Source organism: Podarcis vaucheri, assembly GCF_965113315.1.
Source record: "Podarcis vaucheri genome assembly, chromosome: 6".
Classification (NCBI taxonomy): domain Eukaryota; kingdom Metazoa; phylum Chordata; class Lepidosauria; order Squamata; family Lacertidae; genus Podarcis; species Podarcis vaucheri.
The window spans coordinates 9,176,455-9,203,716 of record NC_138764.1 but is presented as its reverse complement, the minus strand read 5'-3'; the positions used below and the strand labels follow the sequence as shown (position 1 = coordinate 9,203,716).

The 27,262-nt window shown below is 46.5% G+C and overlaps 1 protein-coding gene across 2 annotated transcripts in view; it reads left to right on the top strand.

Annotated features, from left to right (window-relative positions):
* Window positions 1-27,262, top strand: part of ASTN1 (astrotactin 1) — a 219,908-nt gene that overhangs the window by 71,626 nt on the left and 121,020 nt on the right. The window contains exons 2-4 of one of the 2 annotated variants that reach the window (XM_082229018.1): window positions 7,348-7,535; window positions 22,818-23,211; window positions 26,096-26,242. In XM_082229018.1, the coding sequence (XP_082085144.1) occupies window positions 7,348-7,535; window positions 22,818-23,211; window positions 26,096-26,242 (729 nt within the window). Of the gene's footprint in view, window positions 1-7,347; window positions 7,536-22,817; window positions 23,212-26,068; window positions 26,243-27,262 lie in introns of both variants that reach the window. The other variant, XM_082229017.1, reaches the window with a different exon arrangement.

Sequence of the window (27,262 nt, the reverse complement as noted above, 5' to 3'; positions counted from 1 at the left end):
CAATTCCCCTGTGAGGAAAGGTTACAACATTTGGGTCTTTCCTTCATTCTGCAGTACTTACAGCCTGGGGGTCAACCAATGAACCTGAATGGTGGGAAATTCAAGACAGAGAAAAGGAAATGCTTCTTCACGCAGCATGTAGTTAAAATATAGAATTCACCACCACAAGATGTGATGGCCACCAACTTTGATGGCTTTAATGGCCCTGTTTAGGGAAGCTTTTTAATGTTTAACAGACCATTGTATTTTAATATTTTGTTGGAAGCTGCCCAGAGTGGCTGGGGAAACCCAGCCAGATGGGCGGGGTATAAATAATAAATAATACATTATTATTATTATAAAAAGGGATTACACAAATTCATGGAGGACAGGACTATCAATGGTTATAAGTCATGATGGTTTTATGCTAATGGCAAGATTAGAGGCAGTGTGCCACTGAATACCAGTAACTGAGGAATATACTGGGTGTGGGTGTGTGCACACACGCACACTTTTGCCCACATATCCTGTTTGTGGGCTTGCCTTAGGAATCTGACTGGCCACTGTTGAGCACAGGGTGCCCTAGATAGCCCATTGGCCAGATTAATAATAATAATAATAATAATAATAATAATAATAATAATAATGATAATTTATTATTTATACCCCGCCCATCTGGCTGGGTTTCCCCAGCCACTCTGGGTGGCTTCCAAAAGAATATTAAAATACATCAAACATTAAAAGCTTCCCTAAACAGGGCTGCCTTCAGATGTCTTCTAAAAGTTTGGTAGTTGTTGTTCTCTTTGACATCTGATGGGAGGGCGTTCCACAGGGAGGGCGCCACTACCGAGAAGGCCCTCTGCCTGGTTCCCTGTAACTTGGCTTCTCGCAGCGAGGGAACTGCCAGAAGGCCCTCGCCGCTGGACCTTAGTGTCCAGGCAGAACGATGGGGGTGGAGACGCTCCTTCAGGTATACTGGGCTGAGGCTGTTTAGGGCTTTAAAGGTCAGCACCAACACTTTGAATTGTGCTCGGAAACGTACTGGGAGCCAATGTAGGTCTTTCAAGACCGGTGTCATGTGGTCTCAGTGGCTGCTTCCAGTCACCAGTCTAGCTGCCGCATTCTGGATTAGTTGTAGTTTCTGGGTCACCTTCAAAGGTAGCCCCACATAGAGTGTATTGCAGTAGTCCAAGCGGGAGATAACCAGAGCATGCACTACTCTGGCAAGGCAGTCATCAGAGTACTTCTTGCATTTTTTTGTTAAAAGGGGTGCTGGCAAGATGTGATGATCTCATTTTTGTTTCTCTGGGGAAGAAGATTATGAAAGAGGGAGTGGCTGTATGTGGCACCAGAGCCTCTCCCCAAGAGCAATGGAATGGCTTCCAACATGATGGCTGCATATTTTCAGACATATCTCTCTTCGTGGTTTAAAGAGAAGCAAGGAACCCAGTTATTGGTGCTTGTGTGACACTGATAATAGAGAACTACAAAATAGCAGCGGCTTCTTACTTTTCACATAGAGGCAAACGCCGGAGCAAAAGCCAGCTTTTAGCTAAGTGTTCTCCCTCTGGATAGATGATGAACAACCAGCCGTCTTATTTTCATGCAGCAAGCCTGAATTTGCTAAAATAATATCTGATTCCAGTTGCCCTCTTGGCCGTTGCCATAATGAGCACTTAAACAAATTAGCCTGCAGGAATGGGCTGAGGTTTGAGTCCTTCTCATCTCTATAATGCACCCCCCCCAGTCCCACCACAATTGTCCGTTTAACCTCGCCTTCACAAATATGTTCAGATGTCAAGCCAAGTGCCTGGCAGATGGTTTAGAATAGATGGCCATTACCTTGACTGTCTGCCTTTAGCAGATATTAATTACCTTGATACAAACATCTTAGCTGACTTGTGTGATGAAGGTGGCCCTGGGAATGACACACTCCCCTCCGTAGCGAAAGGGTTTTTTTGTTGTCATGTGGACAATTAGGATGGTTAAGTTTTAATGTTTCGCCCTCTGTTATTTTTCTGCTCATCCTGTCTCCCTTAGACTCTTTTATTAATCTCTTGAAAGATACAGATACCCCATAGGTCTCCATCAGTGATAAAGCACCTTGGGGTCAATCTGAGCTGGAAATAGTCCTGACTGCTTTTCCTCTGCTTGGAGTGGCTCCCTGCTATGGCTGAAGCTGGTTTCCTGTAGAGGAAAGTAACTCCAATGCCCAGGCAAAGTTTAGTTTAGTTTCTTCCTCAGAGGAGCCTGGAACAGAGAACAGGACTGTTTGCTTGCTGGACACCCTTACTCTCTGGTCATTCTGTTGCACTCAGAGGGGCCAGTTTGAGTGAGCCCCCGCCCCCCAGCTTAATAATTAATCCAGCTTTTACTAATTTGCTGTAATAGGCTATAAAGAGACTGATTTATGCATATAGATGCAATAATACTGCTGTTTAGTTCACATCAATTATTTTGAAAGATCAACATGTCGTGGGGTTTTGTTTTTTGTTTTGTTTTTGACTGAACTACATTTAACAATGTGGAAGATTCAGAGCGTCTCCCATTGGGATTTCCTGGTGCTTGGATCATTATATCATTTCAGTTTTTATTCAACACAGTATGAAAATATTAAACTTGCACACCACTTTTCTGGGTGACAAGGCTTCGTTGACATGGATTTAGGCTCAATCGCAATCTTCTATAATGGTGTGAACATAAATTGCATAAGGATAGCAAATACCTTTGCTCACAAAAAATCCAATAGAAATGATGAATGGCATGATTTGCTGTTATATGCGCAAAGAAATAGTGATCACAAGCTGAATGACCAAATATACAGCCCTCCCCTCAATATCAATCACCTGTTTATATAGATTATGGCTAGATTATCCTTGATCACTTGAATAAAATAAAAATAAATAAATAAGGCTCTTTCTTGTAATCTATCCAAGTGTAAGTCTCTGGTACAGATTTAAACTCAGTTACCGTAATTTGCAGTGTTCTCCAGTTTTCGTATCTCTACATACTGCAACATCATGTTGCAAAGCCTCCTTTGTACAGGTTAGTGTTTGTTGCAAATCGTTACGTGTTTTATGTGTATAATTGTGTTCATGCAAATAGTATTTGGTATCTTAAATTATATACCTTTCTTTTTATCAGTTTTGAAAAACAAGTTTGTTTGTTTGTTTGTTTGTTTGTTTGTTATCTTGCCCTTTCTTCAAAAGGAGCCCAAGGTATAACAACAATAGCTTTTAAAAATAGAGGAGCAGGCTGGACATTTAATTCAGAATTAAGTCAGTCAGTCATTTGCTTGGAATCTGACAATGGGGGCCGGTTTGGTTACACAAGCCCTTTCCACGTATTTCCCACATACAATTGCATATGTGGCCACGTAGCTGAACTGACATGGAATTAGCCGTCTTTGAGATTATCCTGCTCATTTCTCTCCAGCTTGCAGAAGAGAAAATTCCTGAAGGATTGTGTCCAGGACTCCAGGACTAAGATCCCTCTTAATAGCACCCAGATCTCAGCAACTGGGGTGTAGAAGTCCTTCCGCAGTACACCAACCTTAAGGCTTGCTAGTTTTGCAGGAGGGGGCAACCATTCACTCCTGCCAGTGAACCACACTGATTATGACCTTGAAAAGGACTATCAGTCTCAGCTTTAGCCTAGTTCTGCCGGCACACATTACCTTCAGTAGGGAAGGGCCAGGGATACGAGTCCTTGGCATGTTAAATTATGTGATGGGGAATTTGTTGCATTACCCTGAGCAAAGGATACAGCTCATGAATCTATATGATGGGATACCAGATTTAGAGCCAAGAAGGGAAAGAGCTGAAAAAGCACAGATTTCAGGTTCAGAGTTTGAAAGATATTGATGGTCGGCTTGGTTCCCCTGTGTGGCTCCCATTAAGGCCTTGGTTGGGAAGCCATTAACTTTGGCATTAACTTCTAACACCTAGACTAAAAAATAGCCATCTGGAGCCAGGGGTTAATAACAGTAAGGGAAAACACTCGTTACCCTTCAGAATGCAGCGTATGGTGGCATCAGATGTGGCCTGATACCTTAGCACCTAATGAACAATGGCCTTTCTAGGCTCCCAGCTGGTTCGGCAGTCAGAATGGCAGCAGATGCTAAGCGTCCTGGCCCTTGAGGAAGGAAAGATGGAGAGGAAAGAGGCGCAGTCCTCACAAAGTGCAGGATGGGAAGTAACTCCCATTGGATCAAACTATAATCCTTCTGTCCCTCTTCTCTCTCTCCCTCCCAGCTGCCTTTGCATTTGGTGCTGCTCTACTTCTGAGTGTGCACTGTGGTTCAGTTGAGTCAAATCTGCTTCTGGCTTTGCCCTAGAGGCCTCTGTGGGTGGCTCTACTCTTGCTTCAATAGGAGTATAGCATCTAGATCAAGGGAAGTAATAGTGCCACTGTATTCTGCTCTGGTCAGACCTCACCTGGAGTACTGTGTCCAGTTCTGGGCACCACAGTTCAAGAAGGACACTGACAAACTGGAACGTGTCCAGAGGAGGGCAACCAAAATGGTCAAAGGCCTGGAAACGATGCCTTATGAGGAACGGCTAAGGGAGCTGGGCATGTTTAGCCTGGAGAAGAGGAGGTTAAGGGGTGATATGATAGCCATGTTCAAATATATAAAAGGATGTCACATAGAGGAGGGAGAAAGGTTGTTTTCTGCTGCTCCAGAGAAGCGGACACGGAGCAATGGATCCAAACTACAAGAAAGAAGATTCCACCTAAACATTAGGAAGAACTTCCTGACAGTAAGAGCTGTTCGACAGTGGAATTTGCTGCCAAGGAGTGTGGTGGAGTCTCCTCCTTTGGAGGTCTTTAAGCAGAGGCTTGACAACCATATATCAGGAGTGCTCTGATGGTGTTTCCTGCTTGGCAGGGGGTTGGACTCGATGGCCCTTGTGGTCTCTTCCAACTCTATGATTCTATCATTCTGCTGAAAGTTAGCCTGTGGTGAGCCAGGACCCTGGGGAATGCCAAGCTGAAAGATGCTGATAGTAAGATATGAGAAGGACTTAGCTGCCCTTTCGTGGCCCTTCTGAGTTGTTGCATGCTCAGAGGAACAGCAGCATGCCATGCATGGAGAAAACTGATGGGTGAGGGGAGAGTTATACAGTAGGACCTGATGGGAGTAATTCTGCCTCTTGTTTTCCATGAGTGCCCATCATAGGATTGCACCCGGTGGAGTTAGGCACTATTATAAACCATCTTAGAGTTGGCCTCTTCTTCTTTACAAACGTTCTACTATTCTAGCCACCTTCCATAAGGAGCAGCCAATGTGGTCTACAATTCGCATCACCCCTGACCGTTAGCCATGTTGGCTGGGGCTGATAGGCACTGTGGTCCAAAACACCTGGGAGGGTGCCACATTGTCCATTCCTGCCCCGTTGAAGGAACTGAAATCGCTGGGTCCTGGCTGTATCTGGGAAGATGGAATGTGTATTTCCAAAGTTGCATTATGAAACTCACAAAATTTAGTTGTTATTTTTCTTTAGGAAGGAACTCTTTAACCTGCGCTTCATAATAGGATCCTAGGGCAAGTTACAATATAATTGAGTCCTGTTTCAGAGTTAAGGGAATGGTTATGTTACCTTTCCACCCCGTGAACGCAGGCAGGCATGTAAAAGCAAAATTGCTCCTGGCCTATTGGCTCATATCAAGAATCAGGATTAAATAAGCAAGATGATAATAGTCTATGCCAAGGGGTCCCACTGGTAGAAACAATAAGACAGGTAGATGAAGCAGCAGACACAGCCCCTGTGTAGTCATGAGCAAAGGCAAAGGGGTGCAAAGCAAAGGTGAAGACTGAAGCTCATCTGCAGCTGAGCATGTCATCTAGTTGCTTACTTAGTCACTGTGTAGTTTTTATACCTTGCTCTTTCTCTAAGACAGGAATATTGGGTGGCTCACAACACAAAGCATGCAATATAGAATAAATACTGAAATACACAAACAAAATGGGGACGCGGGTGGCGCTGTGGTAACCCACAGAGTCTAGGACTTGCCGATCAGAAGGTTGGCAGTTCAAATCCCTGCGACGGGGTGAGCTCCCGTTGCTCAGTCCCTGCTCCTGCCAACCTAGCAGTTCGAAAGCACACCAGTGCAAGTAGATAAATAGGTACTGTACCGGTGGGAAGGTAAACGGCGTTTCCGTGCGCTGCTCTGGTTACTTAGTCATGCTGGCCACATGACCCAGAAGCTGTACACCGGCTCCCTTGGCCAATAAAGCGAGATGAGCGCCGCAACCCCAGAGTCGGTCACGACTGGACCTAAAGGTCAGGGGTCCCTTCACCTTTACCTTTACACAAACAAAATAGGCTGAAATGAAGTACATTTCAAAAGCACAGATCAACAATAATAACTAATCAGCAGCATCTGCTTCAGAATCAACATCAACTTAAGACCCGGAACAGATAAGCCTGTTTGCAACGTGCTCCTGAGTGGAGCTAATGTGGTGGGCAGCTGGATGATCACTCAGACTAGTGAGCAAACTTAACCTGTGGGAAAGGGAGTATCTTCAAACCTTTCCAGAGGCTGTTGAGGCTAATCTTGTCACAGCTCCTGCCTTGGGCCTGAGCTGCATAAGTGGCTCACTGGGTTAAATCCTTGTTGGCATTCCAGCTCAAGGAACACTGTGGGCTTCAGAGCTGGCAATGACGAACCAGAGAAGTCCGCCCTCCTTGTGAGTAATGGCTTGTTTGCTGGAGGATCAGAACCTGGAGGGAGAAAGGCCTAATACAGAAAAGTGAGGAAAAGGCAAAACAGATAATAATATTTATTATTTACAAAGTGCCTCAAAAGCAAGGCACTTATCTGAGAGGATTTTGAGGCAAGAGGATTTGGCAGGATATAAGACGGGGTGTGTGTCATTTTTAAAGTAGGAATTGAAGGCAAGAAATGAAGCATCAGCCTGGTTCATGAATTCAAGTGTCAGCCAAAGTCCATATGACGCTCAGCCAGCCAATGAAAATCTGCGTATAAACAGGTTGTGCTGCTTTGTTAAGCCATAGTCCTGTCCTTCAGCAGTCTTGACCTGGAAAACCCCAAAGAGCTGCCCTGATCTCAAAAGACAAGTTTGCAGGGATGTGATTACACACACACACACTTACAATTTTACATGTGCATCCTTCATCCTGAAGCCTCCGGTTCTAGAAAGCCCTGGTCGTATCCATCCCTTTACATCGGGGTGAGGAACCTCTTTCAGCCTGAGAGCCACCTTCCCCTGCCAATCACCAGAGCAAAAGTGGGCATGACCAGAGGCAGACGAGACAGTAGGCTATGTTCTAGCAATGCAAAAGCATGGAAGAGGGTTTGTGCTGCAGTTCCCTGGCTGTACTGGTCTTCTTCCTTCATCCGCAGAGATCTCAGGCAACACTGAAGACATCCCATTGGTGCGCTGGAGGCAGCAATGGCTGGAAAATGGCACACTCCTCTTCCATATCCACCACCAAGATGGCACGCCCAACTTGCCCGGTTTGGAACCCACAGAAGAACCCCAGAGCGAATCAGCAGAAGAAGAGCTAAGGATCCTTCACATCTCTGTCATGGTAAGTACAAAATTTGTCACCACAGGTACGTTCGAAGCTGCCTTATATTACCCAATGCAGTACTGATTCATCCAGCACATTCAGCACTGACTGGCAGTGGCTGTTGAGGGTCTCAGGCAGGTGCCTTTTCTGGTCTTACCTGGAGATGCGAGAGATTGTTTTTTTATATATATAATAATATTTATTAAGGTTTTCACAAATAATAAAAAATTCCAACATTTAAACATAAAGAAAAAACTACAAAAATATAAAAATACAGAAAGCAAAACACATAAAAATACAAAAAAGAAAAAAGGACAAAAAGAAAACCCCAAAAAGCAAAACAGGAAATAGATTAGTAATTTCAAATCTTATACTTCCTTCACTAGTTTCTTGACCTCCTCACACCTCTCATTTTGTATTCCAGTTCAGATATTAAATTCAGCAAATCCTTACCCTCTGGCATTTATCCTCACTCAAGATATTAACCTGTTATAAATATCAATTTTCCAATTATCAATCCCTATTTACATTTTCTTAGAAATCTTTTTACCAATACCACTTATTTTCCATCAGACGTCATTTTAAGCTTCCTTAATTTTACAGTACTTCTGCAAATAGTCCTTAAATTTTTCCCAGTCTTCCTCCACCGACTCTTCTCCCTGGTCGCGGATTCTGCCAGTCATTTCTGCCAATTCCATATAGTCCATCTGGAGATGCGAGAGATGGAACCCAAGACCTTCTGTATGCCTAGGAGGTGCTTTACCACTGAGCTGTAGCCTCCCCACCACCATTAACTCTCAATGCGGTTGCCTTCCATCCCATAATCAGTTATTCCAGACCTCAAGGCTATTGTGAAAAGGGTAATTTTGAAGTGGAATGCCTGGCAATTAGTTGCAATCGATACAGAGAACCTGCCTAAAGAAAAGCTGAAAGAAAATATGGCAATCCTTCATCAGTCAAAGCATCTTGAGATACTTTTGAGGGAGCCAAAAGAGTTTCTCTGGGAGGAGCAAAATTCCTTGGAGGTGGTTCTAAAAGTCATCAGTTCAACTCTGGATTCAGAGCAAGCTTGAAGGTTCTTCCACAAGCAAAATGAATCACCTGAGGAAATTAAACGAAGCGAGGATTTATTCATATATCCTTGATTTGTTTATTACACAATCATTTACACCATGTGTGCTGCTTATTGTGAACAGTGCCTTGACATGGTACATGTTTGTCAGAAGTGTCCATAATGAAGGCCACTCGTCATAGCAGGAGTGGCTCCAGATGATGCTGAGGCCCAGCCAGGATGGGCAATGGTCAGGACTCATTTCTCTTTGAGGCTCATTTCTTCTGAAATCAGGAACTGTGGTTTAATGTCAGTTGACTATCCAGGATCTTAAACCACATACCAAGTGTGGTTTAAGATTTTGGGTGGTAAATGGGCATCAAGCCACAGTTCTCTGTTTTGGGCATAATGGGAAACTGTGGCTTCCACTAACTAGAGCTGGTGCCTGTAACTGGCACGTGAAAGAGAGAGGCAAGCAGCAGCTGAGTGGGGGGAGTCTTTGGACCCAAAGCTCATTCTCAGCTCACAGAACTAAAATTCACAGGAGCTGGGACTGTCTTGTCTGAATCAGGCTCTTCAGTTAGCTCTTCTTTGGTCTCTTTCTCACGTAACAGTAAGCAATCGTTTAGCGCAAGTGAATGAGCCTCAGTGGGCCTTATTCCTTCAATGCTTCCCCATCCTAGACTGCTAAACAAGGGCCCCCCCAAAGGGCCCTAATATTATCAATATTCAGGGGGTGGGCTCCAGTGCCCTTCATACCTCCTTGCCCACCCCTATAACAATCAGAAGAAGAATCAGTTATGCAAAAATAGGCATATTTAATTTACATAAATGAGGCCACTTAGTTCAGTTTCTTTGGTAGTGTAGAACATTTATTTATTAGTACAGAGAGTGCATGGAGCTCATTATAAGTGGCCACCCCCTGCTGTTTGCCCCCCTTTCGTCATCAGAGGTGTTGCAGGTCCAAACAGGGAGGTTCCATTTTTGGCTACTGTCTTTAGTAGTTGCTGGTAGAATTATTCTTCAGGAATCTGTATAGTACTTAAAAAAAATATTTAACCTGTTGATTGAAATGCAAGAATGAGGAGAATGGGATTCATGGCCAGGAAGAAAAGAAAATGCCTATCGCTGTGGCTGCCAGACCTTTTCTGGTCTTAGTGCTTTTGGCAAACACCCCTGGCATCACCTTTTAACACACACACATGCACACACACACACGTAATGCGCTAGGGCAGGGATGTTAAACTCCCACTCACCCAGCCAGCACATCCAATGGTTGTCATGAGTCCCAAGGAGTAATCATGGGGGGCTGGTCAGACCAGGACTCGGGGGGAGGGCGCTGGAGGAGCTGCCTCTTGATGACCCAGAGAGAGGCCCAGTGGGTTGGGGTGGTTTGCACCAGGGACTCAAGAGACAGAAGAATCCCTGCTGGGAGAGAGTTACAGATGAGGAGTCAGATCCTGGGGAGGGTCTCAGTGGCATAGCCCCCCAGCACTGCCCCCCCCCCGACACCACCCAGGTGCGATGTGACCACTTCACCCCCGGCTCCTTTGCCAGCCATGCTTCCAGTCATGGTACCACTGGAGCCCAGCTCTAGCTCATCCTCTCAGGAGGAGTCTGCTGCTCTGTCTGGTTCAGAGCTGTTGTGGTCACCTCCTCCATCGCCTAAGTCACAGGGACGCCAGTGCAGGCGTGAGCAGACACCTCAGGTTCAGCCCTCGAGAAGGAGTTCCTGTTTGCTTGACCAGTTCAGACGATAGCTCAACTTGCTGAAGTTGCGCTTGCCCCATTTCCATATAATGGCACCCAAGTGGGCACGTCACTTGCTAGTTTGCTTAGCTATGCATATCCTATTTGAACCCTCTTTTGCCCCTGCACCACGCTGATCCGAGCCTTAAAGATTTTGGCAGAAACCATGCTCCACGTTTGAGTTCTTCATCCTCCAGTGAGAGCCAGGACAATGGTCATGGATATTATCAGTTTGAGAACATCTGGCGGGCCACAGGTCCCATCCTTGAACTAGGGTGTGCTTACGTTTCTGATTAGTGGGCAGAATTCTGCTCTAGAAAACAAGTTGCTTGTGAGGCTCAGAAACCAGCGCTTATGAGTGTTGGGAGGAAATGTTTTAGTAATGCTTTTTCAGTTGGGTGCATAGCCTACAGATTTGCAGCTTGCTTGCTTCCTGTTTTGAGTGTGGAAGCTCTGGGAACTACATTTTCCATACTCCCAGGTGCTAATGGATGATCCACACAAGAATCCAGGGTTTAAAGATGAGGCCTCTGCTGCTGCCAGCAGCCTTCCCTGCCCCTGTTTCATGAGGGTGGGCCATGGGCCATTAGAGACAACCAGCAACAGCTTCCATGTTGGAGAAGGCTGTGACCACACTAGCTCATCAAGTCAAAGGAGACTTGGATTGGCTCTTAATAGGCTTGGGCTTTCGGAACAGGGAATCGTTTTCTGCACTCTTTTCTCACTGTCATGAGCTTCAGCACCATCACTAATGTTACGGGCACAGACTGGCAGCATCCCCCAGGGTTCCAGGCCTATCTGGAGGTACCAAGAATCGGATCAGGGCAAAGCACCGAGTTACAACTCTTCCCCAAATTGACCCATGCCATATTCTGTCCAGATACCACATTGCTTTCTCTCTTTTTTTGCCCATTCAGCTCCTGTTCCCAGCACCCAACAGCTGCCCAGGCTTCACAGCTAGGGTGGTGGGTCAACAACAGCAGGAGATCAATCCTTTCCAAGAATGCCCTGGTTTTATTCTAACTAAAGAGCTGGGACTCAAGCCTGGCAGTGGCTGCGTGCTTCACCTGGCTCTTGCCCAAGGCAGGACTTCAGAAAACCTGGTGAAGAAGCCTCCTAACATCCGTAGGCTAGTGAGAGATCATGCTTGTCTTCCCCTCCTCCATCCACAGGAGCGGAACTGAATCTGACAGCATGCTACATTTCAGATTCCTCTTCCACCACCGCTACCAACCGCCTCACTTTCTTGAGCATACAGAGCCTGGAGTCTTGGAGGTGCAATCCGATTGTTGTAAGACAAAGGGCACTTCCAGGATGGACACTCGTCCATCCTGATTCGTTCGCAGGGAGGAGAGATGATATTGCATCAAAGCACCTGCTGCCTGAATCTGCTATCACACTATTTCCTGTCATTTTCCTTTATTGGAAAAAAAACAAACCCCAATGTTTTGGAGAGGCAGGATTGTTGCGCAAAACTTCCCAATCTGCTATAATTATGCAATGTGAATTTGCTGGTATGTGACTGAACCCCAACCCAAAATAGTAACAGTCTGGAAGAATCTCTCCTCCCTACATCCTGACCCCCACTGGCTGGTTTCTTCACATAAACTTTTAAAAAGGGAAAGCAGGAGGCGGGGGGGGGGGGAGGCGGGGAAGCCAGCCAGAGATAAAATTCAATGGATGCCAATAAGGAAAGGAAACAAAAGATCAATGTTGGCGAGGTAGACTTTTCTTTTTTAAGCGATGTTGAAGAATTGTGCAATTCCTTTTGCCAGCAGAAGATAATTAGCTGGAGACAATGTGTCGTCAGGCTGCGCTGATACTGAGGACGGGGCTGTTTAATGAAGCCTGCCTTAATGAGAATGTCAATATCTCTCCCAGATTGCTGCCGGGGGCTAGCTCTCTCCCTTCATGTTTTGTTTTTGATTAGTCCTGGAGAAAAATTAATAAGCGGCAAAAACAAAACAGTAAAGAGCAGTTAGAGCCTCTTTTCCCTAGACACTGCCTATTGACTGTCAGATAGAACCCTAAGTTGTGGGTCGGATCCTCTACTTGAGTAAATGGCAGTAGGCTCCTTGGGTCAGAGTGTTGAATTGCACCATGTAAACACCTGCTTCTAGAAGTTTGCTCATTTACTGGACTTCCTGTATTTGTACAGCTGTGTGCTGCCTCACATAGGCAAAGGTACCATTCTCTCCTCAGCCTCTCCATCTGTAAAATGGGTGTAATACTATGGGGCTTGTTAGTCTCATTGAGGAGCTGTTTCTGAGCCAAGAATTGCAATCCTAACCTGCAGTTCCCTTGCCTGAAGAGGGTTGGAAAGGAGAGGAGGTGCTTCTCCACCGAGAGAGAAGCATGTCTGCCACAGAGGCCATCACTATGTCCAAAGATAGCTCCCTGGGGTGAAGAGCTACTGTTGATGGTTCTCTGATGAAACAGGCACCCAGCATCAGCCTGCCCCTCTAGACCAGCCTGGAGCTGCTGCAACTAATCCCTTCCCCACTGAAATCAACTGAGGGGTCAAAAGCAGCCACTCTCTGCCCTCCATACCCTGCTTCCCCGACTGATGTGAGCCCACGGGGCTTGGGAAGCGGCAGTGGATCCACCAGATCTATTTCCTACTCAGATCTACGGCAACATACAGGGGCTAGTGCTAAAGCGGCAATGTGAGAACCACGTGGCACACGCTGTCCCGAGGTTCTAGGAGAAAGGGCAGGATTAAAAAATGTGCAGTGCTGGCCCAACGATGAGGCAGAATGAGTCCATCGTCTCAGGCGGCATGAGTGTGGGAGTGCCAAATTGATACTCCTCCACCCCCTCCCCTTTCAAGCCTCATTACTGGGCAGGCTGATTGGCTGGCTGGCTTTAAGTGGCCCTGGCCTTGAAAAGATAATACAATAATGCACACGAGCACTTTTTGGGGGAGAGGGGCTTTATAAATATTAACTATATTGTTTGCTGCCACTTGGATTCTTACCTCCATCGCCTCAGCAAGTATTTGCCTACTTCCTTTTTAATGGAAGAGCTTTAGATACTTGAAAACTGTTGCCATGTCCCCCTTAAATCTTATTTTGTCTAAGCTAAGCATTTCCTGTTTCGGCAGTCTTTCCTCAGTCATCATTGGCTCTCGACTTGTTTATCATCTTTCTGATCACTGCTGAATTCTCTGTAAACTGCCTGCATCGTTTTCAAAGTACAGCAGCCAAAGCAGACTTAGCAGTGCAATCCTATATGTTGCTGCTCCGGACTCAATGTTACCACATTGAGGTGACAGTGACTTCAAACCACTGCATTTGCAGCACTGATGCGACCTCTGTGGGTCACAGTGTTTATGGAGATCCTGGGCTGCCCAGATTACAAGACTCCCCCACCCCCACCCCCACCCCCCCAAAGGAAAGCAGAGCAATACGTTTGGCACCAGCTTGGCCTCCGGAGTTGGCAAAAGGAGGCGCCATCTTAGGGACTCCACTCTGGATTTGGGTAGGGTTCACTCCTTAGGCTTTTCTTCTCCTGAAGATGTCTTGTAAGGCAGTGGAAGTTTAGGCTCAGTTGTCCTTCTCCTAGATGGGCTACCTTCCCAGGTTGATAAGCCCCATCTGCCTCTTCAACGTATACAGACAACTCCCCATTTGTGAGGGGTTGCATTCCAGGTCATCGTGCACGCCAGTGGAGCCTCTTCCACTTAGACCAGTGATGGGGAACCTGTGGCCCTCCAGATGTTGGACTCCATCACCCCTAATTATTGGCTTTACTGCCTGGGGCTGCCCATCTGGAGAATCATGGGTTTCTCCCTCCCTGGTTTAGGACACGGGTAGCTAATAGGGTAGGGATGCGGGTGGCGCTGTGGGCTAAACCAAAGAACCTAGGACTTGCCAATCAGAAGGTCGGCGGTTCGAATCCCTGTGACGGGGTGAGCTCCCGTTGCTCGGTCCCTGCTCCTGCCAACCTAGCAGTTCGAAAGCACGTCAAAGTGCAAGTAGATAAATAGGTACCACTCCGGCGGGAAGGTAAACGGCGTTTCCGTGAGCTGCTCCGGTTCGCCAGAAGTGGCTTAGTCATGCTAGCCACATGACCCGGAAGCTGTACGCTGGCTCCCAATAAAGCAAGATGAGCGCCGCAACCCCAGAGTCGGTCACTACTGGACCTGAAGGTCAGGGGTCCCTTTACCTTTTACCTAGCCAATAGGGCACCCTTAAGGTCAGGGGTCAGCAACCTTTTTCAGCCATGGGCCGGTCCACCGTCCCTCAGACCATGTGGTGGGCTGTACTATATTTTTTTGGGGGGGCAATGAACAAATTCCTATGCCCCACAAATAACCCAGATGCATTTTAAATAAAAGCACACATTCTCCTCATGTAAAAACACACTGATTCCCGACCATCCACGGGCTGGATTTAGAAGGTGATTGGGCTGCATCCGGCCCCCGGGCCTTAGGTTGCCCACCCCTGCTGTGGATTAAAATTCACCGGTCCCATCCAGCATGGTCAATGGTCAACAATTATGGAAGCTTCAACCCACAACATCTGCCAGCCCTTCTCACTGAGCCCAGCCCTTCAAGACAAACAACCTTGGCTTGGGAACATGGGACTGTTTGCCCTCATCTTCCTTTCTTTTGTAGCCTTAAACTAGGGGTTGCAAACCTGTGACCCTCCAACTCTCACCAGTCCGACCCAGCATGGCTAACGGTCAGAGGGGACTGTGTTGGCTCCCCCTGACTTCGACTCTCTCTCCTAAAACCATATGCTCTTGTCTAGTGATCTCTGAAGTGGCACTTCGGGCTCAGGTGGGGATTCACGTTGAAAACAGAAAAGCCCCACTACATATTAAAAACTGGCGTGTCAGGAAGAAGGCTCCTCTAGCCTAGTCTTTTCTGTGACAGCTAGTTTTCTAGGTGCAAGTCCTCTGGAGCACCATTCAGTCATGTGAGCCGTCGCCTGCATTCTTGACACGGGTTTAGCACCCAGTGAGAGCCAGCGGTTCATCTTTCTCTGGTTGAAAATGTCTTTCCTTTTAAAAAACATCTACTTTCACACATCCTTTTTAAATTTTAACCAGAAGCAGTTGTTTTTATCCAGAAGGCTCCCCTAGAGCATCATTATCTGCCATGGTTTGGAGAATTCCATGCGAGTTAGAAAGGACAAGAAATTTGTTATTATATTCTGGGCCTATCAATGAAACCACCCACACCGGTTCTTTTGGGTTACCATTAGAATGAGAGTCATTGGTTTTATGTGGGTGGTAATTTTGGTCCAGAATAAATGTGTGGCATTTGTGGGAGAATATTTGCATTTTTTAAAGGTGTAATGAGCTGTTGCTAGGTGACAGTGCTCGGCCATTGTGACTTACACCAATCACCCAATGAGAGCCTGTGTACGTGGGATTCTTTTGCAAAATTAGAGTGCACCTAAAATGACCTTTGATGCTCAAGTCTCAATGCTGGATCAGACTGAATTTGAAAAGCAGAGAAAAATATCCTATTGTGGTTGCATTTTTACAGACTTATCAAGAGACACTTGATGCATTTATTTTGCATTTTTGAAAGTTCTAAGCACAAGTGGGTGGCATCAAAAGATCTAGCTGTTCAGGAGCATTTTATTGAATCATTACACAAAAACTTGAGTTCTTTGCTCATTTTCCCCCTTTTGTCTTATTAAAATGAAAAGCCACCAACTGCAATTGATCGAATGAAGTGACACACTTGCCATTTGACATTCTCTGTTTCATTACGGGTGGATGTGTTCTTATCTCTGGGATTTCAGAATGAAATTTAGTACTCGTGTTTCAGTCCCTGCTCAACCTCCATACCCATTTCAAAGGTTGAGGGAAGTAAATGCAAAATATATTGTAATACAGAACCTCCCTTCAGTACTGAGTTATTGGAGCTGGTGAAGGCATTCAAGGTGCAATTGAGTGATTCATGCTCAAACCTCAACCCTCACTTCTGTTTTCAAGGAAGCAGGAAAGGAAAGAAACACCTTGTGATGTGACTTGAGGTCCACAAGTGTGCTTACCAGTTTGCCCATGGCAAGTGCCCCTTTAGTCAGGCAAGGGAGAGGCTGGAGTTCCTTGTGCAAGGCCTTGAAACATACGGCTGGTTTTTAAGGCCTCCAAAGTCATTGTGAAGTCTGTTTTTCCTGCTTTCTGAGTGCCTCCAAAGCTTAGTGTGATACTGGAGGCAACAGGACCTTGCCCCTCCCTCCAAGTTGGGGTGGGGATAGGGTAGAGTTGGTGGCAACCACAAGTTTTGGCTATTTGCCAGTGGTAGTAGCCTTGTGATGATTTCAGGGTGCATGAAAAGGAGCATAAACAGGAGAGAGCTTACTAATGGTGGTGATTACTCCCTGCTGTCACTGCTGTCATCAGAATCAAAAGATGACTAGCATTAAGGAAAAATGGTGGCCACCAGCACTAGGGAGCATGTCCAACACAGCTTCCAAATGCAGTGGTACCTTGGTTTACAACCATAATCCGTTCCGGAGGTCCGTTTGTAAACCAAAACAGGTTGTAACCCAAGGCGGGCTTTCACCATTGGGGCCTCCAAAAAAAATTTGTTCGTAACCCCCCCTCCCAAAAAGGGTTGTAATCCAAAAAAAGGTTGCAAACTGGGACACACACAGTTCTGGGTTTGATGTGTTTGTAATCCAAGACGTATGCAAACCAAAGTACCACCGTACCACTTTCTGGAAACCACAGGAGGGGGAAGTGCTCTTGTGCTCATCTTCTTCTTCTTGGCTTCTCTCAGGCATCTGCTTGGCCACTAGGAGAACAGGATGTTGGACTACATTGGCCATTGTCCTGATTTAGCTGGCTCTTCTTATGTTCTTAAATAGGTGGTGGTCATATCTGCAGAAAACAAGAGGAGGACAAGGTTTTGTGAAGGCTTCTGGTCCTTCCCAGTCCCCCTTCATTAACTTCCTGTCCAGCCCTAATCACGATTGAATGTTTAAAATTATAAACATAATTCTCCATTTCAACTTGGAGAATGCCAAAACAACACCCCACAGCAGTATCTGTGGGAATGTTCAGGGATGCAGGAGAGGATATATTGTCTGATTGTAGCCTTTCCAACTTGTGTTAGAAAGTTCACAATTTAGCAGAGTAACATTCCCTTTTTTAAACTTGCAGTAGATGCGTTTGCTCAGGCTCGCTAAAGCCCGTATAATAACTGTTCTGGTATTTCCCCCTTATTCCCTCATAAAAGATAAGACATGACACAGTCTTCTATAAAAGTATAAAAAGGTTTACTCACACATCATTCTGTTCACAATAGGATCCCAGAAGGCAGACTTAGCTTAGAAAAGTAACATATACCTAGAAACTATCTCATAAGAAGACAGTCCCTGTGTCCTGTCTTGGCTGGAAGCATCTTTGGCTAAGCAGATGTTGCTTCTTCGATGCATGTGGTCAAAAAGATAGAGATGGCTGCTCTGCCCTGTGCTTTTGTCGTTACCTGCACAGGTGATGCCACGCCCACCTCTAGTCACATGCAGAGGAAGTCTGTCCCAGCCCAGAAGGAAACAGGAAGTTTACCTGCTGGCTGGACAAACACTCCTTCCCATGTGTAAACATGTTCACTCTAGGAATGTTGTACTTGACTGCTCTTGTATTTCACATCCCACAGTATCTAGGTCTTATATTGAAGGGGGTGTGGTGGGGAGAAGAGATGCCACATGCTATATCATCCCAATACCTGAAACAAAAGATTTCTAAAATGTTCTGCTTTGCGAGCTGTAAGCTGCCCAAAGCTTTAGAAACAGGGCAGGTCCATGTGGGAACCTGCAGGGTAATGTTGCAGTGTCCTTGGAGTTATGTAAATTCTAACAGGACGCTAACATTTGGGACTGGACTAGCACCAAGCTGTTCACTCATTCTTGAAGCTTAAGAAAGTAGAGCCATGTTGCTGTAACATTATACCACTCAGCTTTGGGACTGCCTGTGTGATGGCCTGGGATCCGGATCCGGATGCTGAACCTGAGTAATCCCAGCCTGCACAGGATCCCCCACCTCCAGAACCAGCTGAGCCGGGGCTGGGGCATGAGCCCGAAGGGTCCTCACCTGTGCTGGATCCTCAGTTGCAGGCACCAGCTGAGTCTGCTCAGGCTCCTGAGGAGGTGGAGGACCCATTGCCTGCAGGTGCTCCACTCTCAGCCCTGTCAAAGGAAGCTGTGGTTGCCTCTGGGTCCGGTAACCCTCCAGCCTCTCCTGAGCTGCAGAGGCTCAGGGCAGAGAGGCGGAGGGAACTAAGTTCCCGCAGGAGGAGTGCTCGCCTCCAGGCCAGGAGAGGCGAGTCACCTGAGGATCGCGGCCACCCTGTGCCTCGGGGCAGATAAAAGCCAGCCAGCCCTAGTCCCAAGTTGTGGGAGCTACTTCGTTGGTTGACAGTTCCTGCCTGAACCCTGTCCTGCTTCTCTGCTTCCCTGCCAGAGCTCCTGACCTCACCTGACTTCCCTTCCCTGCATCCAGCTTCAACTTTTAGGGACTGCCTCCATACTGCACCTTCGACCTCGGACTGGACTCGGACCTTGCCTCTCGGTTAGCCCACGGGACCAGCACAGCCTGCCTGCCTGTGCAATCCGCAACAAACCCTTCCTATAAACAAGTTGTGGGTGTTCTCATACTGCAGATGATGCTTAGAAGCTGTCTGCACAAGAGTGCAGTGAGAAGAGAGTATTATTATTCCACTTTCCTGTGCTGTGTGGCAGAATGTAAGGGTGAGCTTGGGTGAGAATGTATAGTTAATGAACATCTCTCAGCCACCCTTCCACCTCCCTCCCTCCCTTTAAGCTGTAATGTTCTCTGGCCCTTTCATAACTTAAACAGACGTGAGTGGATGATTAGTTTGAATTGCAGCCAACTTTCTACTCTGAATCCTTAAAAGCATTTAGCACCCCAGATTTGGGAGCAGGAGGGGGCAGGACCCTAAGTCTCTCCCCCTCCAGGATCCTCTAGGTGTTGAAGAGAGCACTTTCCCCTCTAGTTCCATTTAATGGCTCCCAAAGATGCCCCGACAGTTCTGAATATAGCGGACCCCCAAACAGGAACCTCATGGAACAATATCCTATTCATTTTCCTCGTTGTGTCCAAGGCTGGAATGAAGCAAACAGTAGTCCATTTGCAACACCTGCCCTCCCTAAAAAGTTTTGCTGGGAGCAGATTTTCATTTTCCTGTGTCCACTGAATCTTCTGGATAGAGTGATTTTATAAGTCTGAGGTTGTGCTACATGCGGATGGAGACCTGAGATGTCTCATGGGATCAATGGTATTGTCTATTCTTCAGTGCGATGGGACCCTCTGCTCATACAGTGGTACCTCGGGTTACATATGCTTCAGGTTACATATGCTTCAGGTTACATATGCTTCAGGTTACAGACTCCGCTAACCCAGAAATATTATCTCGGGTTAAGAACCTTGCTTCAGGTTGAGAACTGAAATTGTGCTCCGGTGATGCGGCAGCAGCAGGAGGCCCCATTAGCTAAAGTGGTGCTTCAGGTTAAGAACAGTTTCAGGTTAAGAACGGACCTCCGGAACGAATTAAATACTTAACCCGAGGTACCACTGTATGTGCATTGCAGAGGCCTTGGGTGTGTGTCTTCATGGTGGCACTGTGCAACCCCAGATTTCAGGCCTAGCAGCAGGTTTCAGATTCCCTAAAACTTTGTAAAACTCCAGTTTTGTTAAATTGTCGTTCCTGCTCAATCCTAACCCCATACCAATTGGAATGTATGAAACCAGTTCAAATACTTTTTGGGGTGGAATTTGAAAGTATATCTAATTTTCAGTTGTTTGGTGGATTCCATCTTCCCTGGTGTGTAAAATGAACACTCAGGGTCTGAATGCTCTTTTATTGTGTCTGAAACATCAAAAACCTAAAAGTTTGATGTGTTTTAAAAAAATGACCAGTTACATGTTATGCAAAACTCTGTTTCAGTTTTAATTGGGTGTATTTTCCCCTTTTTAATGAGTGCAGCTGTGGAGAATAGGATATAGTAAACTGAACCCATAAGAGCTGGCTTCAGGATCCCACCTGTCCACAGTGCTCTGTGCTTTGAAAAGTCTTTGTTCCTCTGCTTAATCTGTTGGTATATATTTTCCCCATTAGGGAGGGTGGGAGCATTCCATTTCCATTAGGCCAAGAACAGCGGTGGGGAGGGAAGGGGTGGCGTAGGAATAATAATCTTTAGAAAAGTCTTTGCTAGCTGCTGGTTCTATTACCCACTTAGTAACTCTTGCTTAATGTCTTGTCCTAATGGAACAGATGATGGTTATTATTTTATTTTATCAAGACTATTCACTGCATAAAAAGGAAGATGGAAAAGACTGGAACATGGCCAAGAAAAAACATGAAGCTCTGCTGGTCATTTATTTATATATTTTTATTCCTTGATGTGCAAAATTTAAAGGGAAGGCAACCCAGCAGAAGGGAGCTGTGGCTTTGCTTATCGGTTCAAGAGTCAGGGTGCCACTTGCTGCGTCAGATTTCTGTTCCATTTGTTTATTTGTTTGTTTTAACTGAGAAAGTTGAGATTTTGAGAAGCCCAGTAAATGCTTGCAAAACCTTCTCTGCCTTTGTGCATTTTCCATGCTGGTTTGCAGATGCTCTTGTTCCCACGTCTTTTACTAGTTCAGGGATCAGGGGGGATGATATTTCTTCGCCCAAGCAACTCAGCCGACACTCCTGGGTTTGCCATGCTGTTCTGACAGTTACATTTCTTGCCGGTGCTGCACGGCAAGGCCTTGGCCACGATCCAGCAGGCGTTGTGTGCTGTTATGCACGACTAGTTGGGGCAGAATGTGAGTGTGGATGTCCATCTGTTTGAAAGTACAGCAGATAGATAACCCCCGGATTTGGATATACCTGCATCCACATGCAGATGCTGGAAAGAACATCCTTTCCAAAGGGATACGCAAACCCCATACACAAACTGAGCCAACCGCAGGCAACTTGCAACTGGATGTTGCACCAGTCAGAGAACTGTCACCTGTGAGTACACCCTGCAGGCGGCTATAATCCAAAATGTGTTGGGTCTAATAAAACCACTTTTGTACACCTTAAGGCTCCCTCCCCATTTTCTTGTGATTGGGGCCTTCCCTCCTGTTTTATGCCCAGGTAATCAATGGGACACGGCTGCCTTATTAGTGACCTATTTCTTCTTCCCCTGATGCCCACCTTCCTGCAAATAGTTTTGCACACTTTTGTAACTTAACTGAAAAGGAAGTATGAGTCTTAGACTGAGAGTATGGGATTAAACAGCAACAGCCTTCCCTTCTCTTGATCTGTGGCTCAGCTTCAAGGCACCTGCTTAAGCTCTAGGCCAAGGGTGGCGTATTGTACTCCAAATCCTGTCAGCTCTAGCCAGTACAGCCAATGGTCAAGGATTATGGGAGTTGTAGTTTAGTGCTTTAGGCCACAAATGCAGCCTCCAGCCAACACCTGTTTCCTCCCAAGAGATTAAGGAACATGTATCCATCAGCTGGCAACATGGCTTGCATTTTTCTCTCACCCTTGACTCCAACCAAGGCCACCCTTAAATATCTGTAATGCTGGATGGAAATTGATATACAAGCTGCTGCTGCTGCTGCTGCTTCTTCTTCTTCTTCTTCTTCTTCTTCTTCTTCTTCTTCTTCTTCTTCTTCTTCTTCTTCTTCCCCCTCCCCCCCACCAAACAAATTCAATTGGCCCCAATGTCATAGCAAGAGCTTTAAAATACATGTTGATTAATTTAACAGGAAGATACCCAGCAGCTCCCCTTGTGTTTCTGATGCTAATGGCATGACTGTTGAGAAAATCCACGAAAGGCATAAGAGTCCAACACAACAGGAGGCCTCTTTGAAATGATCTGGAACTCCTTTAAAGCACAGCTCCCATTCATTTCAGTGGTGTTTGTTTAGGACATCAGTATTGGTGGTGATTCCCGTGACCCACAATCTGGTATGGAGTCAGAGGAGTGAATGAGGAGCAGAAAGTGGAAAGCTAACTGCTAAATTAAAATACATGACAGTGTTCTGCTGGTTGTTAAAGTCTGCTAACTGTGCAGCTATTTGCTGAGTCTTATTTTCTCTGTTTCCTTCTGAAGTGGTTCTTCCACAGTTAACAGCGGCCACATTTCTATGGGTTTTTCTTCTTGCAGCCTTGAAAAATAGCAAATACAGTGGTACCTCGGGTTGAGTACTTAATTCGTTTTGGAGGTCTGTTCTTAACCTGAAACTGTTCTTAACCTGAAGCACCACTTTAGCTAATGGGGCCTCCTGCTGCCGCTGCACTACCGCTGCACAATTTCTGTTCTCATCCTGAAGCAAAGTTCTTAACTCAAGGTAATATTTCTGGGTTAGCAGAGTCTGTAACCTGAAGTGTATGTAACCCAGGCTACCACTGTATTGTTTATTTTTTGCTTTTAAAAAGATAATGTGATACTTGGGGAAGGCACAGGTGCATAGGGCATGCAACCTCTCTGTTGATGCCTTTTCCTGGATGTTACCTGAAGTCTCTTGGATTTCTGTAGGGGGGCATGATTGCCTTGCTGCTTTCCATCCTGTGCTTGGTAATGATCCTGTACACCCGCCGGCGCTGGTGCAAACGCCGCCGGGTGCCGCAGCCACAGAAAAGCGCCAGCGCTGAGGCAGCCAACGAGATCCACTACATCCCCTCGGTGCTGATTGGGGGCCACGGCCGCGAGAGCCTGCGGAATGCCCGGGTGCAAGGCCACAACTCCAGTGGGACCCTGAGCATCCGCGAGACCCCCATCCTGGACGGCTATGAATACGACATCACGGACCTGCGTCACCACCTGCAGCGGGAGTGCATGAACGGTGGCGAGGATTTTGCCAGCCAGGTCACCAGAACACTGGACTCACTGCAGGGGTGCAATGAGAAGTCAGGCATGGATCTTACGCCAGGTAGGGCAGAGACTTAAACTTTGTGTATACTTGCCCTCAAAATTGTGTATGGTTGAGTGGGTGGGTTGTTGCTGTGTTAGGCATAGATTTCATAGAATCCACAGGGTCAGAGGTGGTCCTAAGGATCATGTAGTCCAGGCTTCATCAACCTCGGCCCTCCAGATGTTTTGAGACAACAATTCCCATCATCCCTGACCACTGGTCCTGCTAGCTAGGGATCACGGGAGTTGTAGGCCAAAAACATCTGGGGGGGGGGCAAGGTTGAGGAAGCCTGATTTAGTCAAACTCCCTGCAATGTAGGAATATGCAGCTGTCTCTTACAGGGATCAAAACTGTGACCTTGGCATTAACCAACTGAACTATCCAGGTCCTTATTCTTTTGTACCCAAAGCCTATCTTTAACCTAAACCCACAATATGGGACCAGCTGTCAGTTCTGTTGCCCCCTTGTGCATCTTTCTTCTCCCCACCCCCATGTGGTCCTTCAAAACAAGCTGTGCAAGTCTGGATGCCAGATGGCCCAACTTTCTTTGCAAGGGACGCTCATGGTATTCCAACCAGGATGGGATAAATTGGGGCATCCATCCCACCCACAGCTTGGATAGGGACTCAAAACAAGCATCACAATTCATGCATAAATAAAGTTAGCCATGCATCATTAAATTATTTAATCATTTCTTTTTTAAAAAATAATAATAATAATGTCTTTATATACTTTCATGGCACAGAAGATAAATTTTGAGAAAACAAATGTTACAACAGTAAAGAACAAATAACTTGTCCTGATAAGATTACAAACTTTTATCATTCCACGTGTTAAAGTTTCATTTGCTTGCTCTTAAGTACGAAATGTTAGGCAGGTTTTCAAAATGGTAGCTAAAAAGCCAGTTTCCAGTTTGCCAGGAGAGACCCGAAATGTGTTTAGGCATTTCCTGGAATGCACAAGATGTAACACCGATAGAAGGGGCGATGGTGTACCGGAAGCCTCCATTCCCAATATTCTGGGTGTGTAAGCAGCTCCTTAGGCCTCCCTGCAATTAGCATGCTTAGTGATGGAAAGAAGGTGTTTAGAAACGTCCATCATTGTTGGGAAACCCGGTAAAACATAGTTTCTGCTTGCAGGAGGGTTTCTCAGTGTGTTCGGCTGTGCTTGAAAAGGTCTGATTACAAGTTAATCATGTAAAAGTCTGACTAATGCCCAGGTACACTGGAGGTGGGGCTTCCACTCACGCCCTGCCCTCATCCTGGCTTGTATTGTAGCTCATGTATTAAGGCCCAATGCCTGCGCCTGGGACTCAGCTATACAGCTGCAAATAAAACATTGTAGTGCAAAATACAATGTGATACTAGATGGCGATGGTGAGCCTTATGGAAAATTCAATCTATTAAAAAAACCAACACTTTAAAAAGCGTTTTCAGAACGTTTTTTCATGTGTGTGTAGATTCCACCATGGTTTAAGTGAGTGCTGTAGAGCAGGAAGAGCTGAAGTTTTTCAGTTGATCTGTATTTTCAGCCTAGCACAGGAAAGCACATTCAGCTGTTGGAATACAGTGGTGCCCTGCAAGACGAACGCCTCGGAAGACGAAAAACTCGCTAGACGAAGGAGTTTTTCGTTTTCTTAGCCGCTTTGGAAGACGCATTTCCCTATGGGCTTGCTTCGCAAAACGAAGCTTGCCCGCAAGCTCTGGGGATAGCGGGGAAGCGCAGCGCGTCTTCCCCACTGTCCCCGGACCTCTTTTGAAGCAAGGGGCGGCGGGGAGAAGATCGCTTCTCCCCGTTGCCAGCCCCGCAAGCTCCGGGGACAGAGGGGAAGGTGCGCGCGGCCTTCCCCTCTCTCCCTGGACCCCTTTTGAACCAAGGGGCGGCAACAGGGAGAAGCGATCTTCTCCCCTCCGCCTCTTGCTTCAAAAGAGGGGACAGAGGGGAAGGCGCGCGGCCATTCCCCTGTCGCCGGACAGTCTCCATAGGAACGCATTGATTGATTTTCAATGCATTCCTATGGGAAACCGTGCTTCGCAAGATGAAAAACTCGCAAGAAGAAAAAACTTGCGGAGCGAATTAATTTCGCCTTGCGAGGCACCACTGTACTGCAGTTGTGGGAGAAAGAAATCAGAGGCATGTGACCCTGGTTAGCTTCTGATGATTGCTCAGGAGCAGCTATCCAGGGCCTTTTTTTGTACAGCAGCTTCTGAGCAGGATCTGAGCTGCTAGCACTGATACCTCTTAGATCCAGCAGGCATTTCTGTTATTTGCAATGGAAGGAAAATTGATTGGCACAATCGACAGCTTTCTTCCTATGGCAAATAGTCAGTACGTATACATTTGTGTGTGTGTGTGTGTGTGTGTGTGTGTGAGAGAGAGAGAGAGAGAGAGAGAGAGAGAGAGAGATATTTATGGTTGGGATCATGGCTGGAACAAATGGCTAAAGTGCAGTTGCATTTTAAACTAACATCGAGTCTCATTTGGGCAGTGAGAAACTCCAGCCTCTGTAGCCATACCAATGTGTCAGTAGTTCAGATGTTAACAAGGGCCCAAGCTTTCTTCCCAGGGACTCTGTCCAGGGGTAATTCATACATCAATAAGAATCTGTAAGTAATTTAATAATACTTTAGCAAGCAAGGATCAAATAATCCCTTTGAACTTGTTTGCTGTTGGTTCTTTGGGAGTTGTGAGTAGAGTTGGTCAGCTCTGATCATACAAATGGATAGTTAACCGCATCGGGATCTTGCCCTTACTGCTCACTGGTGCACACCTGCAGATGATCCTGATGTTACTTCCTGGATTGCTGGAAATGAATACTTTCTCTTTCTTTCCTTCTCTTGCCCTTTCTCCTTTTTTTGTCTCTCTTTCTCAAAAGTTTTTGCCTTAAATTCTTCCTGTTCAGGAAGTGACAATGCCAAGCTGTCCTTGATGAACAAGTATAAGGATAATATCATCGCCACCAGCCCCGTGGACTCCAACCATCAACAGGCTACGCTCCTGTCTCATACTTCCAGTAGCCAGCGCAAGCGGATCAGTAACAAGTCACGAGGTACCATCTAGAGCTTCCTTCTGGATCAGTTGGGGTGGGGTTGGGACAATCATGAAGGCACATTCTGAGAAGAGCCCTGCTCGCAGCACTGGGCAAGATATTCCCATCTCCATGAGATAGGCCAGTTACCTGTTCTATCTGGGGTCACACTCCCATCAAAGGAGCAGGTATGTAGATTCTCGGTTGCTCCTGGTTCCATGTTTGTCACAGGTGTCCTCACTTGCTAAGGCTTTGGTTGGTACACCAACCCTGGCTGTTCCTGGACTGAGATAGCTAATAATAATAATAATAATAATAATAATAATAATAATAATAATAATTTATTTGTACCCCGCCCATCTGGCTGGGCTTCCCCAGCCACTCTGGGCGGCTTCCAAAAAAAATATTAAAATACTCTAATACATCAAACATTAAATGCTTCCCTGAACAGGGCTGCCTTCAGATGTCTTCTAAAAGTCTGGTAGTTGTTGTTTTCCTTGACATCTGGTGGGAGGGTGTTCCACAGGGAGGGCGCCACTACCCAGTGGCGTAGCGTGGGGGGTGCAGGGGGGGCCGGCCGCACCGGGCGCAACATCTGGGGGTCAGGGTTAGGGGGCGCAAATCCACGGGTTAGGGGGCGCAAATTACTTGCCTTGCCCCAGGTGCTGACAACCCACGCTACGCCACTGCCACTACCGAGAAGGCCCTCTGCCTGGTTCCCTGTAACTTGGCTTCTTGCAGTGAGGGAACCACCAGAAGGCCCTCGGAGCTGGACCTCAGTGTCCGGGTAGAACCACCCGGCTTGACCACCTGAGACTGGAGTTGTGCCAGGGTTTGTCCAGAAGCTGCAGCTAATGCAGCGTGTGGTAGCTAGGCTACTGGCTGGAGCAGCCTGTCATCAAAATGTTGTGCCGTGACTGAAGGAACTGCAGTGGCTGCCCATATGCTACCAGGCCAGGTTTAACTTTGCCCCAGTGTAAGTTCCTTCCAGTTGCTGCCATCATTAGTGATCTCCCTCCATGCTCCTGAAGTTTCCTTCTG